Raw genomic sequence first — 15875 nt, 5'->3', positions numbered from 1 at the left:
GGACTTAGCAGTTAAATCTCTAATTGAATCTGTCTCTAAATACCTGAGGCAACTTTGAGATTTTTGCCTATTACCTAAATATTTTTAAGTCATTAGCACTAGATATTAGGTTCTAGCTCCAATGAGATCTATAGCCTGAGCCTTTGGAGGAAGAAAAGGTCTCGGACTCTAGTCACACAAGTTGCTTTCTATACAGGGAACAAAGTGGACCTTGTTTGTAACACTGGTCCTTTGTTTCCTTTGTTTTTAGATCCCACCTTAATGATCTGTCCTTCTTTAAATGGCAGCTCTTCTTCTGCAGCATCAGGGTTTGGGGACATTGTCAATGGATCGTAGTCAAAGAGAGCAACAAATATTCGAGTAGAAATATCCTCTGTGCCAGGATCTGTTTCTGACTCTTCATAAATATCTGGAGAAAGATGGTCACGACCACCGTAGCCATCTATGAAAGTGAAGTCAGAAAAGAACAATTCAGTAATACAAATTGGTCTCATTTTTCAACTTGTTCCACTTCATATTTGAAAAGTGTTTGGCATTTCAGTGGAAAATATAACTCAATGCATGCCCTATTAAGTTTGAGGGGTTTTTTTAATGCTCTATTTTTTTAAAGCACATTCAATCTGCATGCACTGAATGTGGTGTTGTCCTACACCACACTGACATTTACACGTGTTAATATAACTCAGCTAAGAAAGCAAATTTTGTTAGGTTTACTAGAATTGCCATAAACTAATGAAGCATGTAAGAGTGACATAATGATGAGTCTTGTAGGCTGTAAAAATAACCATGCTTTGGATCCACCTGTTTTCCAGCACAGCTACTTCTGCTCTTCATGGACACAAGAAAGCACATCCCAGCTGTGTTGATACACCATGTTTTAGGCACCAAAAGTTTAAAACATGGTTATAACCTCTTCTCTCCAGACAAGCAAGAAGATACATTTCATCCCAGGGCTGGAACTACACTACCCATGATTTAGTTTAAAAACAGTCAATAGCTAACATAGCAGTGCCCCTAAACCACACCAAACACTAATGAAGTGTGTTAAAATCCAGAGGAATGATTAGGTACGGTCTTTAACCATAGGCTCATTAGGAAAGATCATCCACGAATATCACAACACTGACACTGCAGTGAACTCCACTGCAGGGAACCAAATCAATTAGGACATATAAAGTGAGAACGGACATTTTGTCTCATACATATTTTAGACATTTCAAGTGACCTGGAAAATGCATTTAGTTTGTGATTCAACAACATGCTTAAGGATGTATTTCAGTAAAACATCTAGGCAAAATAGCTAACAATGAATGTTTTGTTTGACAGCTTTCAACGGCTTTTAGTTTTGTTTTCAAAGAGCATATAGCAGCACTTTCCCAAAAAACAGGCCCTTTCAAGACACATGAAACTGAAGACCCCCAAAATAAAGCACTCAAAATGAAAAGCCACTTTTGAAAATCTTGGCTTACTCTGCAAGTCCCACTAACTTCAATGGGAGTCAGGTACTTTTGCTACGTTCTTTGCTGAATCAATACTTATCCAGTTTGCAAGATCTTTATATGGTAAGTTGAGAATACAATGTTGTGATCTACAATGAAAATGCATTAACTATTTCAAATTTTTTACATACCATTTTCATACTAATACAATTTCTACTGTAATCATCTCTTACAAATTAAAGACTCCCATTTTTGGTAATAATCCAACCATTTGATTTAGTATTTTTGATGACATTCCTCTTTTTGCCTCAATGTCAGATGCATTTTATTCAACATTTGACATTTTTAAATTACCGGAAAAAAATTTCAGAGGGGCACAGCTTTAAGGGAACAGCTACTGACTCTTGGGTCCAGAGCGCAAGAAAGAATGTGAATAGGGGAAATGCAGAACAGCAAAAGGGTAGGGAAAAAATTCCAGCCAACAAGCTTTATGCAGGCACAAAGCACAGAACGGAGGTGTGGGAGAAGGGCACGTATGGGACAGAAAGCAATGGGACACAAGGAATGGGATTCTTCCCTGTTGTGTTCCCCTTCCCACAGTCAGGTTGCCATTTATGTTTCATCAGGCCCACCAGGCAATGAAAAACAGGGAGGTTAAGGGGTGTTTTCTTTATTTTTTAAAAATTAAAAAGATCAATTTCTGCATTCAACTCCAACTGCAGTTAATGGGAGTTACGTGCAAACATGAATTATAGCCAAGTGCATCTCAATTAGAAGCACTGAACTGTAATAACCCTGACCCAGAATAGTCACGTTTGCTTCAGTTAAACAGAATGCAAACATCTCTTGATTAGCTCATTAGCCAGTTACTTTATTCTGTCAAGAAGGTGTGTATATACATATATATGTATCATACATATACACACAGATATAATTGTATATGTAAAACTGCAGTCTTTGGATGCCTCCAGCCAGATTCCCAGCTGGTGTAAACTGCCATAGTTGCACTGAATTCACTAGATATACACTGATTTACACAAGTTGATGATCTGGTCAGATATGTTTGCTTTGAAACCCAACATTAAATTACAATTTATCTAAACTTTCTGGGTCCCTTGCGAAAAACTGAATGCTCTTCCTAGCTCAGTGTATGGCCTAGGCTGCTTCTATGGGTTGTGTGTTAGACACATCAATTCACTGTGTTATGAGCTATGAAAACTGAGTTGTTGATCATGTAATGATTTCTATGTTGATGAAGCAACAAATACTATCAGTAGTGGGTATAATTATTACCTTACTCATGTAATGCAAGTTTGTCATTATGGTCTAATTATTCCTAAAAATAATTTTTTCTTCAGCAGGTGACAGAGCCAAAGGCTTGTGTAGTCAATGTGAATCAACCGTTAGCCCAACTGGTAAATCAGAATAATGTTTGGTAACACTGCTTCCTATTACAGGACATTGGGTTGTGATATACCAGCTACTGTTTGACCCTGTCCAGTCTACATGAATCAAGTGGAAATGCAGTCGTTTTGATGAATGAGTGTTCAGGTATATACAGTAAATACTGACTGGCATTACTAGCAGCGTAGCTTCACAGAGGTTCATGCAATGCAGTGTGCTTGGATTCGGTTGAAGATGGAAAGGTGGCTGCACAGCACTTTCAGAACAGACGACTAAGGGCTGGCGGCCCCTCAGCTGAGCTGGCAAAACTTACCTGAGAGCGAGGCAGACAAGACTTAAGAGCTAGTTCCCCTTGCATTCTGCATTGCATGCAATGTTGTCATACAGAAACCGCACTTGTTAACACGCAGCTCTAAAATGTGTCTGTCAGAAAGGAGGAATAATGTTCGGCATACCGTATCTATATTCAGAGGCCATGGTACGCTGCTGAGGCCATTTCTTGTGTCCACCAATGCTGCGATAATAAGCTTCTTCTTTTACAGGTGAAATATTTCCCTCACTACCTGACCGAGACCGACCGCCTTCACTGTTACTGTCCATTGTAATTTCTATGGAGAAAAAGGGAATGATCTATTAAAACATATTGTATAGTCTCCTTTGCGGAGGCTCCCGAGGGCAGGCTTTGCCTACCTTCTTTTCTGACTCACATATAGTAGGAAGGCTAAACGCTGCGGAAGCTTTGCCAGATGTCTGTCTCAGCCTCTAGAAATACTTCAGCAGGGGAATCACAGAAATAGACATCTCCTTTTTCAAAGCATCTTAATTTTGTACTTGTTAAAATTCACACAGGGTAAATACTGTTTGTTAACTCTATAGGTAGGAATCATCTTTTATTATGAGGTTTAAATAATCCTACCTGCCAGATCTGCAAGGTCAAGAGCACTGTAAACTGTGCTTCACCTTCTAAAGTATACAACCTAAAAACAAAAATTAGTTAATTTACTTAAATCCTACCTGCAAGAAGATACTAATCCAAAGTATTTATAAATTAATGGAGAAAATGCCTCAAAGAGTTTAAATTTCGGAATGTTTTAGAGAAAGATTTGATCACTGGAATCCTAAGAACATTACAATTTTGAAGGTCTTTCCCACTAATTTAACCCACAGAGCTGCATAAGGAACTTTCCATCATTTAGTGCTGCTGAATAACTCAGTTAACTACTGCAGGCCTGTATGTAGAGGAACAAGCTGCTATCAGGAAACTAGGAAACCACATTTTTAAGCTATACGCTGAGGTCAGTAAGAGTGTCATTTATTTAAGCAGTCTAAAATTTGGCTTAATCTTACTTACTTTCTTCTTTCCTTTCATGTCATTCTCTCTTTCATCCTTTGCAGAACTTCATATTATAATGACAGAACCATAATAGTTTCCTTCTTCTAAAACCATACTTGCAGCCCTTACTCATGGGAAATTTTCTCACTGCTCAGCAGGAGTTTTAAACAGTGGGATGAAGTTTACACAGTGCTCTACTATATGCTTTTGGATGCCCTACTTTGAACTCGCTTTATTTATCTGACCTGCTGATACATTTCACATCATCTAGATTTTTTCCAGCAAGCTTCAGGAAGCAACTTTTGTGCAGAGTTTCATCCAGTGTTTACATTTGCTTCAGTTATCCTCAAAGTGATTTGATACAGTATGATGCTGAAAGTGAGAAATAATGCATACATATCTTTCAGCATTTTTAATAACTAGTCTATTTAGCCAGAATTAGGACTCGATACCTAAGCCACATACGGCCTTTCATCAGTTTTACAGAAAATTTTTTTTTTGCTTGACACTGAACATACTGTTTTGTAGTTTGTATGTTATCAGCAAAAGACAAGGTTGTAATTCATTTCTAATGCAGCTTCCCCAAAGAGCATCTGTGGATTGTACTTAGCGCAAAATACACTAATTCATTCTTTAAGTTCCACTGAAAGAAACAAAGTCAGATATTTTATTTTCTGTTTAGTTATCTGTTTGAGCAGAGACTGATTATAAGAAATTAATTTCTTTATCTCATTCCTAAGATGTTGCTCTTGAACTACTAAACAGCAATGCCACTATTTAGTAGTTTCCATGTTTCAACTTTGTTGACAGAAAGTGCTGATAAATTTAATCATTTCCCTTGTTTTTTATTTAAAATCAAAATGAAAAGGAGACCCAAAGGATTAATTCAAACAAACAAATCTGATTTAACCCACTCTCCCGCTATTTATGAAAAAATTGTTTTAGCAGATAATATGAAAGAAGAACTTAAATACATAACTAGTTTTAAGTAGTCTAAACATAAACCAAAAATCTTTACTCTTGAGAAAGGAAGACTGCTTTCAGACAAAAAGAAAAGGGACATTAAACTCCAACAGACCTGATACCATCATCTGAAAGCTATTTGGTTCAGCTAACAAAAACCTGTCAACAGAAGCACAAAAGCTCCCTGGAGCCAATTCTCCCCCATCCCATTTTTGTACCAGTGTAATTCCATTGACATCTGTCAAGATAATTCTGGTTTACACCAAGATATGGGAGCAGAATCAGACCTCTGAATAGCCACGCTGTATTGCAAGAAACAAGAAAGTTTCACACATTACAGCCGTGTGTTTTTTCTCATCTATAGCTTCATTGATAACAATTACTATTCAGCAGGTACCAAAAAATTGCGCCCATTAGGAGGGTTTTTCTTTAAGTTTAGAGAACAGCGATTCTAATGTGAGCCTATGAAAAGGGAAAATTATTTAAGACTTAAAAATAACAGCGTTCCTTTATGGTCAATCTCTATCCTTCTGATAGTCCCCACTTGTGATGTCTCTCCCTCGCATAAATGTCAGGTGAGAATTGCCTGACACTGCTTCCTGATCCTCCTGATGATGCCTATAATATTCACAAAATAAAGTCCAGGTTAGGGACAGGGACCAGGGTGATTTTATACCTCCATGGAAAAAATTTTTGCTAATAGTTCACAGAATACTTCCTGCACTTGTTTTGCATGTGTTTCCTGACTTTCAGTGTGAATATACCTTACTTGTCAGTGTAAAGCACAAGTTTTAACAGATATGTATTTGTCCATAGTGTCTTCATTCCATTATCTTTTCTGCACTACTTTTTGGATTTTCTGGTATACACCAGCATATATTTTAAGTCATGAGTAAACCAGAATAGGGATGACTCTGTTAGAAACAGCAAATATAGTAAATATATGCAAGTCTACTGATTTGTTATATTTAACAACTTCCATTCTCCTGCTGAATTCCAAAAAGTAGTTAAGAAAATGGAAAGTGAATGCAAAATAATGGTTGATGAATGGAAAGATGGATGGTTGAATGGATGGCTGAATGGGTGAGTGATTACATTTGTTTTTTTGATCATATAGTAGCATACCTTCATTATCATTTCTTTTTAGGTAAGATTCGACAGTATCTTATCTTAACCAAACTTAGAAAAGCCCCAATGCTCACTAAATTCAATGAAAAGACTCCCAGTGATGTCAATGGTTTCTGATTCAGCCCCCTGTGAAACCCCAGTACACTCGTATTTAGCTCATATTTAGATGGAGATGCTTTTAGTTTCATTTCATCCCATTTAGAAACTAAGAGTAACCGCGGTTCAAGACAAGCTTCCACTGTTTCTGTTTTAAGGACCGCTTTCCCAACTCTGAGGCTGCAAAGCACAGAAAGGCACCAATCCGTCCAACTAACCAATGGAAGGGACCAACATTGGTCGAGACCTTTGTGGCACTGCACTGCCATGAGAGGACCTTCGCCCTGCATGCTCCGCCCTTTCAGGCCGTCCTGCAGATGATGGATTACCTAAAAGCTAGAAAACAACAGAAAAAACAGGTTGGTAAGTTACATGGGTGCTATCGTTATGGCTACATGACTGGACATTAATCAGGTCAATCACGTTTGGAAGCATAAGCTCTAAAGGCAACTAAACTTAGTTTTTAACTGAAAGGTTAGCTGAAGAGTAACTGTTGCCTAACAAACCTGCAAAAGAAAAAATGGTTCCCTGACTTATGGCAGAGTTTTGTAAACAGCAGTCACACATCAGAACAAAAAGAAAAGAAAAAAATTGTTTTGGAAACATTCTTTTGCCTTTGTTGTTGCTGCTAAGATGACGTTATGATCTCCCGAAGAGGAGTACAGCCAGTCATTAGAGCTGTGGAGATCGGACAGCACTGCAAAGTTAAGCCTGTTCTGTTTTCAGCTACATGGTTTTGTCCAGTTTGCAGCATGTGAACAAGCGTACATTCTTCTGTCTTTGCAAAAACGGCTTTTCTATAATGGCCTTCTGTCGTTAAAGCCTTTTAAAGGTCATTGGAACGTGTAGAAGGGAATGCAGACACACTTCATCTCACATCACAGCTGTCTCTTTCTGTTCACTACCTTGCAGAACATGTTGCTATTTTAATAACTAAACGGTCCTATTTTAATGGTCGCCAGGATTTATCATGCAGCGATTGAGATTAATACATCTTGGGCATCAATTTTAATGTGAGAAATTGTAAAGAATCATTTCAGAATAAACTGCTGGGCTAGAAAAGCAGGCAGCTGATTTCTACTCTTAATAAAACACATCAGATTTGAGATTTCCACTCTAGACTGTTGCAGACTGAGACAGTAAAGCACGTGCTTTGGTCTTTTGGGGAGCAGGGAAGCCTATGGATGCATTTATCAAAGCATGGAGACTCTACTATAGATTAATGGACAGAAATGCAAATAGGCAAGATCACGCACAGGCATCCTTGAGAGTTACGGATCTGCCCTGGCCTCTCCCTTTGGAAGAAGCTGTTTGCCTGCATTCTCATGCAGAGATGCAGTCTGCAACTTCAAAGGCAAGAAGAGATGGTCTAAAAAGGAAGGCAAAGTAGTGGCAGTGCAGAGAGAAGCTAGAAAATGGAAGTATGATGAACCTGTGACTCCATAAATCTGGGTCACTGTCACACTGGGGGAGAAATTGCTTGATTCTTGTCCAGAGATGCTTCATGATAAAGAGCATATCCTGAAAATTCTGAGAGTGAGATGTATAAAAACAACATGATGAAATGGAATCCTCAAGACAAACATTAAAAATAATAATTACTGATGAAGTATTTTTCCAGCTAAAATACAGCTTTTTTAAAAGCAACATTTAGATGGGCAAAATAAAAATAAAGAAAAACAATCTTTTGGAAAATTATAGTTCAGCTAACCCTTAATTAAAATTTAGATTCAGTTGTCCTTTAATAAAAGCAGCCATTATTGTAATTTGTTCTGTGGGAAAATCATTGTAAAGCAAATTAAACTGATTTCAGCATGACACAAAAGAGGACTGTAAAGCAAAATGCAGAATAATAAACAAAAATGAATGGGGGGGGAAAAAGGGAAAATGCAGCAGATAGGCCCAAAAGATGGACTCTAAAAAGTAATTCAGAAAAAAAGAAAAAGATTAAAAAAAAGAAGAGAAAGAAAACAGACTGATTTGGCAAGCAGATGTTAGAAGGAAGATTTATTTCACACACCAGAGAGTCTTCTGCATCTCTGTGGGATGACTTTGCAAGTGTACCAGCTGCCCTAGAATCAGCCATTTTTAAGTCGGTCTTCCAGCCTCCCTGAACATCTTCATTAGACAAATTATCTGTTCTATTACATTTCTGAGTCTCGTACTTTTTCTCGTAACTGGGCTTGACCTGTTCACTCCTGGACTCTACAAAGGAAGGACCCAGGTCACCAAAATCTTCTTCGATGCTGGTTTGTCTGGTTAAGGTTTTCCTGCGAGCAAGCAATGGCCTCATGCTTTTCCTGCAGGAACAGTAAGCAGTCTCTGCACAACAGCTAGATGCAACATTGGCAGAAACTGAATCGCAAGTGTATCTGAAATTAAAACGAGATTCTTCTTCTTCACTTCCACAGTCTAGTCCACTGTCTGGGCTTCTTGATAAGGATCGGCTATATTTACATCCTTTGTCGTCTGAAGCAAAATCCTCCATGCCTGCAATTCTGTGCTTGGCTGGGTACCAGAAGTTGTGCTGCTGGTCTTGATTGTAGGGCCTAGGTGCTCTAGCGTCTCTAGCTATTGTGGGATTCTTTTTATAGGGCATACCTAAACCCTGCTTGTACAGCAGTTCAGAGTATTCACCATCTTCTTCAGCTACTTCTGGAATACTGAAAAGCTTTTTACTGTGATGTATTTGCTGTGAAAACTCAGGCTGTTCCAAAAAAGTGGCTTCAGTGGTCTTATTCTTACCGCACTCCTTAAGATAATGTAATGTTAAAAACCAGACAGGGAACAAATAGTGTGTGACAAAAATAAAATGGGAGGGAAAAGGGAGAAGAAAAGAAAAATAAAGACAGAATTAGTTTTAGAGCAATGGCAAACATAAGACATGCAGCTTATTTAGTGAAAAGGATGTCATGCTTTGAACGAGAATCTGTGAAAATAAAGACATGATTAAGAAGTTGCTGGGTGTTAGATACAACATGAGAGGTCAGTACAAACAACTGGGTGATGCTCTAACAAGAATAAACCCATGCATTCAAAACAAAGCAATAAAAGCTGCATACAGGTTCCAGCATGGCGAATGAGAATGGCATTAAAACACAGCACTAATGCTTAGTATGCTCCTTGCCCCATGCCAAATTGTGATTTAATTTTAGTTTGTAATGACAAACCTTATCTGAGAATGAAAATTCTATTCTAGCAAGCTTTCTTGCTTTGCACCTGTTAAAGCATCCTATGTGAATAACAAAATACTTGAAGATCTCCTGCCAGAGAAGAGCTATTTTGCAAATTTGGAGCTCTAGCTTCCTTTGCAAAATTGTAAAAGCTGCACCATTTTTAAAGCTTGGCTTCCACACAAAGAACCCTGAGAAGCAGGTTGCTTTCTGGTGTCACTTGGTCTGCACCGTCATCAAATCTCTCATCATAATCTTGTACCTGCTTGATAAAACCAGTATTTGAAAATCAACCTATTAATACAAGTAGAAGTCTCTATTTGTATCAGAAGAAGGTAAAAGCTATCCCAGCCTGGATCAAATAAGCATTCTGAACATGATAGATGTATTTTTTCATTTTTGTATTATAATTACACGAAACATCGGGTGGTGTAACAGAAGAATACTGTGTGGCATCTTTGCTGGCCTCTGAGAAGAGATGAGAATAATGATGCAAGAGGTGCTGGTTTTCATTTAACAGGTTTATAGATTCTGTGTGATGGAGATCACCTCTCCTTGTGCTTTATCCAATGCCCAGATCACCTAGGTCTCTGGAGACAACAGCACCCAGAAATAATGACAGGATGTTCTTGGAGACTTCAGCAATTCCTCTCTCTGAGCATGTTAGACCTAACTGCCTTTGGAATGTCTTCCCCTTCAGGCATTAGGAGCTAAGTTATTTTGTCACTGTATTTGTTTGCCCTATTTTAATCCTTTTTTAAATGTATATCATACTTGTGAAAATTTTATGACAAACTGCCATTAAAACAGAAAAAAATGTTAATAAACACCAATAAGGATAGTTTTGATTTGGGTTCAAATATTCCACCTTTTAGAATGCTCAGATCTAACAAGCGAGTTGAATCCTGCCTTGATCACCCATGCCAGCCTTTGTTTTAGGGACCCACCGGAGGGAATAATAATCTCCCAATAAAGCAAGTAATCTATCTTCACGTGAAATATTTTCCTGTTACTTGAAGGTATCCATTAACTTGGCAGAGCAATACTGAAAGGCAGCTACGTTCAGTCACAGCTGAAAGTGGACGGTTGGCATACCTTCAGGTGCAAATGGAACAGGCACCTGAAGGATTACATTCTGGAAACTTCAGTAAATATGTTCTTCATTTTTTTGTTAATTACAGATGTTGCAAAGTGAAATTGGTCTAGTAAAAGAGAGGGGAACTATGAAGCACTTTTGGATCAGAACCTGACCTGAATTTTACATCAGCACACTTGTCAGCATGGTGGGCAATATTCTCCAAATCATATTCATACACCCACGAGTCCTTCCTCAGGAAATACTCACATACTGAATTCCACTTCTGCAGAGTGAGTGAACCAACTGCACCCTCCACATATATTACATCCACAGAGGTATGCCTGCAGACTTTAACAGGTCTAAAATGATTTACTACACCAATTAAGGGTCTGGACCCTTGTATTTAGATATCAACATTGACAATACTAAGGTAAAACCAAGAAGTAAATGTATTTTCTGATGCATAAAGAACATGAATAGTCTAGGAATACTTCACTATTTTCCCAGAGGAAAAGGACAGAAGCAGCACAACAGAGGGATTTCAGTTTCAAGCTTTATGTTAAAAAGAAGAATTGAAATATCGATTATTTTTTCTTTTAAAAAGGTTAAAAAGAAGAATTGAATTATTATTTTTTCTTTTGAAAAAGTACCTGTCTCATTCCCGATGGTATCAAAATAAAAGGTCTGAATTTGGAGTAAATGAAACTGTTGTAACAATGGTCAAAAGTCTTCTATGCATGAGAAAACAGTATGGGTTTTTAGTTACATAACAGCATGTTGGAGGAAAAACCCATCTGCAGCTTCCTTATCATTCAAGTTATCCAGCTTGCTAAGAAAACACGATTTAGCAGAATTGCTAGACACATAAAAAGCAGATACAATTTACACATACAAATATACTATAGGAAATATAAATTCTGTGTTGGGTAAGTCTTACCCAACATCTTAAGTTTACTTTAATTGTAATAATACAATTGTTTTTCACAATGAATATTCCTATGTAGTGTTAAAGCAGTATTTCTGATAGATATTTCCTACTGTCTCTGGTGATTCCTTAATAAACAGTGCACAAGGATTTCTGAAAACGCATTTATCAAACAAAACTCACCCAAATCTCTTTCTTATAGACATGCTTTAAAGCCTGAGGAAGAGATGGCATTGGTGGGGAAAAGGGGAAGAATTCCTCAGACATGAAAATCTAATTTTTTTCTATATGAATATATGTTTAGATAAACCTCCTTCTCCAGAAACAACTCATCATCTGGGCAGCACATCCAGTTTTTTGTTGTAAAAACATGCAAAGGACCCTAGATGCAGAGCACAAATTGCAACTTCCACAATTACATATAGGAATATAGTCAACTAGCTAAGATATTAGCTATCAAATAATGAAAAAAAAAATGTAATCAATGTATTAAAGGTGGCCCTGACATCATAAACAATGTGCACCCCAGATCTAGGGCTATACCACAGAGTGTGTTTTAGTGGTCTGTAAAATCCATAATTGACTTTAAAAATGCTTTGAAGGAAGAATAAGAAATACAGAGATACTCTTAAGGTTTCTCTGCTGTCACTCTTACCTTGAGTGCATTGTGTGAAGTCACACTGACTCTTCTTCTTCCTCCATCCTCTAGCTGCATTTCGGAGTACAGCTCTTCCTCATCTTCTTCCATAATATCAGACAAGTCAGAACCTCTGCTGCTCTCTGTATGATACTCTTCACCATGGCAATAGTGAGGCTAGTAGTGAGGGCAAGAGAAAAAATCTTGACCGCCTGTAAAGCTGAAAATCCTGGCACACCACCAATGAGGACTAGAGTATTTCCTAAGTTTTGAATATTGTATTAATAGCATATATAAATTGCATCATGCTGCTTGCTACTCTATTCTAGTGGACAGATCGTGTACAAAATTTATTTGCCCAGTTATGTTTCCAGTTCAAGAAATCCAATCTTAACCCCATAGGTGATCCAAAAAAGGAATGTGTGCATTCACAGCACCAAGTTTAGCTTTAGTCTTGACTAAACTCCTTTGATCTGAAGAGGTCCTTCATGCATCAGTGGGTTTGCTGGCCAAATTGTAAAAGCCCTAGGATAAGCCACATATCATCTGTTCTTCACAGCTGTTTGCTACCTCACGTTATAATTTACAAGTGATCAGCATTTAATTCTTGCAGGACGTTACCATCATTGTATATAGCTAGCTGATGGGGTTCAAAACTTTAATTCTCTTAAACGCTGTAGGAATAGACTGGATAAAACCTTAATGGTCTTTTAAAAGTAGTTCAAATATTTTAAGTTCCTCTATGTTTTCAATTAGTTGGAAGATATGGAGGAAAAAGCATGTCCTACTGAACTGCTATTGTTAAACAGCAGTGGCCTTTATTAAACTCTTGTTTAGCCAGAACTTTCATCTAGCAAACCAGACCACAAACCAAACAGACTGCTTGCCCAAGGACACATTTTCAAATTGAAGTATCTGACTGTCAGATTGCAGCAGAATATTTGAAGAATCAGGCAGCAAAACAGTAGAAGGTCAGCAATTACTGCATTCTTTCCCCCAACAATACTAATGAAGAAATAATTTCTGTGGTACTAGATCAATTTCCATATCTATATAACATGCTGCCAGCAATCAATCCCAGCAATGAAAGAAAATGTCTACAGCAAGCATTTTCTCCAAAGCGAAGATGCATTCACTCTCGAAATAAGAGAGAAAATTTCTCCTCTTTTAATCCTTTGAAGGTAATTCTCAAGATAAAAAGATTGGAGGATGCAGCATTTAGTAGTAATTCCCAGTGCCTTCTGAAGGCCAAGCCCATAAATGTTTCAGTAGTTTCTTTAGAATATCTTGGCCTATATGTATCAAGAATAATCTTAATTGAGTATAGAAGCAAAGATGCATCTCACCCCCAAGTATATTTTGTAGACACAACATGATTGCATGTATTCTAAAAATGGGACCTACTGTGTGTGAAGATGGAAACAAATCAAATCCTGAAGCCAAATATTTAGAGCATTTGAAACCTAGAATAACATCTGTATATTTATAAATGCTCGAACTTCTGTAATGAACAGAACGAAAATTTCAGAAAATCTCAGAACTGGCATGCAAAGAAGGCATGCCATAGCTTGGACCCCTTCAACACGTGAGGTCAAATATTTAGTTAAAAAAGATTATTTGATCATGCCAAGACATAAGAAAGTACCTCTTTGCTGGAATCTACATCTCTCTTGAAATTAATGCAATAAATTCATGTCTGTTTTCAGTAGAGTGAGATCAAAGACTGAGCAGATGTAGAAAATACTTCTGGCATTACTTTTCTTTTCCTTACAGCATGCCAAGTATATATGGTGTTGGTTTTCTGCTAATCAGGATTACAGGTTATGGCTTTTGTGGAACACAGGAATCCTTTCCCCTTTCTCTTTTTTTCACAGGATGTTTTCATGTGCAGCAATAACACATGATGCAGAAAAAGGCCTGAGCACACTCTTTAATTCCCAGTGCTTAAGACTGCTGCTCGGGATAACAATCTGTTCATATGCACAGTTCCAAGCATCCAGCTCCCATAAGACAGTGTAATGCTTCAGTAATAGGACATTCATCTCCCTCTCCACCCCTTAGCTGCTTGTCTGTATAACTTACGAGTACGGCCACTACTGTCAGCAGTGGGACAGTGCTCTGGACAGCCTGCTGAGCTTTGTAAAATACTTTTTTCCTGTCAGACACCTGACACAATAAGAAGACCTGGCTACTTACTTGCTTTCCAAGTTCTGACCCTTTCAGGAAATCATCAACTGAAGCCCCCCTCCTTTTGATATTAGGAGAATCATAGCCATCTTCCTCATCATCTGAGTTAGCGTACTGGGCTGCATTACTCCTTTCGCTAAACACACTCCTCCTCTCCATCTAGAAAAGCAACAGAAAATGGAAAATTGTGAAGCAGACTTGTTCCTGCAACCACTGGGAGAAATGACAAATGTAAGACATAAGGATTCTACATACCTTGCTTTCAGGACTCAAGAACACAGAATTTAAATATATTCATGGGCTTAAAGTAATTTCTGTTTCTCTTGACTGCAACCTCTTAGGCGCTTTGGGGAGTTTTGTGCTTATAGTATTATTTTCACTCAAGCAACTATATGCTTTTATGTGACCATCAACTCAGCTGACAGCTTTCTTCCTCTGTACCACTATTACCTCAAAATATTGCTGCAGGCAGGGTGCTCCTACAGGACACAGTATCGGAATCCTTCCCCTAAAAAAAATGGGCGGTTGAGGGCATTATTTAGTGTTTGAACTCTCTTATGCAGAGAGTCTTCTGCTTATGTCACCTAACTGACAAATCCAGAATGCTGCATTCCTTGACATGCTATGATTAGCACATGACAGGTAGTGCTTCTTTTCCATCAAGTTCTTTGCCTTAAACTTTACAGAGTTATACAAAAATTCTACTGCCAGAGGCTGCCTAAGAAAGACACTAATGATGAAATTTCTCTCTTGGCAGAGGGTTACCAAAAGACCTAGACACTTCAGCATTTATGACCTCAATACAAAGAAAGGTAAGAATAAGACTTTATGCTCTTCCTCTGCTCAGAGATGAATCTTGCCATCAGCTACTGAATGCTGCTGCCTGCTCTAGTGCTAGGGCCTCATGGTTGATGCCATCTAACAGGCTGGGTGGAGGGCAGCAAGAACACACAGATAGCTCACTCTGTAGCAACCTACTGCAAGGGGAGAGCTTCTACTACCAGGCACTAAACATGACAAATATCACTAGCAGAAGTTGGCTCAACCTAGATTGAATCTGGCCTTAAAATTTTTTCCACATCCCATGAATGAATCAAGCTACACCAAAATTATTGTAATTAAACACAGTTTGGGGTGTATTTTATGTCAGCAGTTTTCAAACACAAAAAAAGTATTTCAGTTCAGTATTTCCTCAAAAAAGGAAGAAATATATGTATGTATATACTTAGCAAACTGTATTGATGCAACGATTCCAGAACCACTCAGCTTCCCAAAAGCTGTACCATCACCCACTAGCTCAGTCCTACCCTGAAACAGGGATAGTCAGCGAGTTGGGGCTGTTAAGGCAGTGTGAACTGTCAATGTGAGTGGAGTTATTTTGGAAATACAATGGGAGATCAAAGACCAGACATTAACAACTAATGATTGCCAGATGGAGGGCAGAGAAAATATATGAAAGCAGTAACACTGGAGCTTGAAACAAGTAACTGGCAACTGTGAGCAGCTTGCAAT

The 15875-nt window shown here is 38.1% G+C and overlaps 1 protein-coding gene across 1 annotated transcript in view; it reads right to left on the bottom strand.

Moving 5' to 3' along the window:
* RIMBP2 (RIMS binding protein 2) overlaps positions 1-15875 on the bottom strand; it is a 159907-nt gene that overhangs the window by 12582 nt on the left and 131450 nt on the right. Inside the window, exons 15-20 of the mRNA XM_067307392.1 lie at positions 14373-14522; positions 12195-12353; positions 8384-9115; positions 6582-6699; positions 3299-3451; positions 258-442 (exon numbers count right to left, since the gene is read on the bottom strand). Of these exons, the coding sequence (XP_067163493.1) occupies positions 258-442; positions 3299-3451; positions 6582-6699; positions 8384-9115; positions 12195-12353; positions 14373-14522 (1497 nt within the window). The remainder of the gene's footprint in view (positions 1-257; positions 443-3298; positions 3452-6581; positions 6700-8383; positions 9116-12194; positions 12354-14372; positions 14523-15875) is intronic.

Source organism: Apteryx mantelli, chromosome 17 (genome assembly GCF_036417845.1).
Source record: "Apteryx mantelli isolate bAptMan1 chromosome 17, bAptMan1.hap1, whole genome shotgun sequence".
Taxonomy (NCBI): Eukaryota; Metazoa; Chordata; class Aves; order Apterygiformes; family Apterygidae; genus Apteryx; species Apteryx mantelli.
The sequence above is the reverse complement of the archived record's forward strand: the minus strand, read 5'-3'. Positions and strand labels throughout refer to the sequence as shown.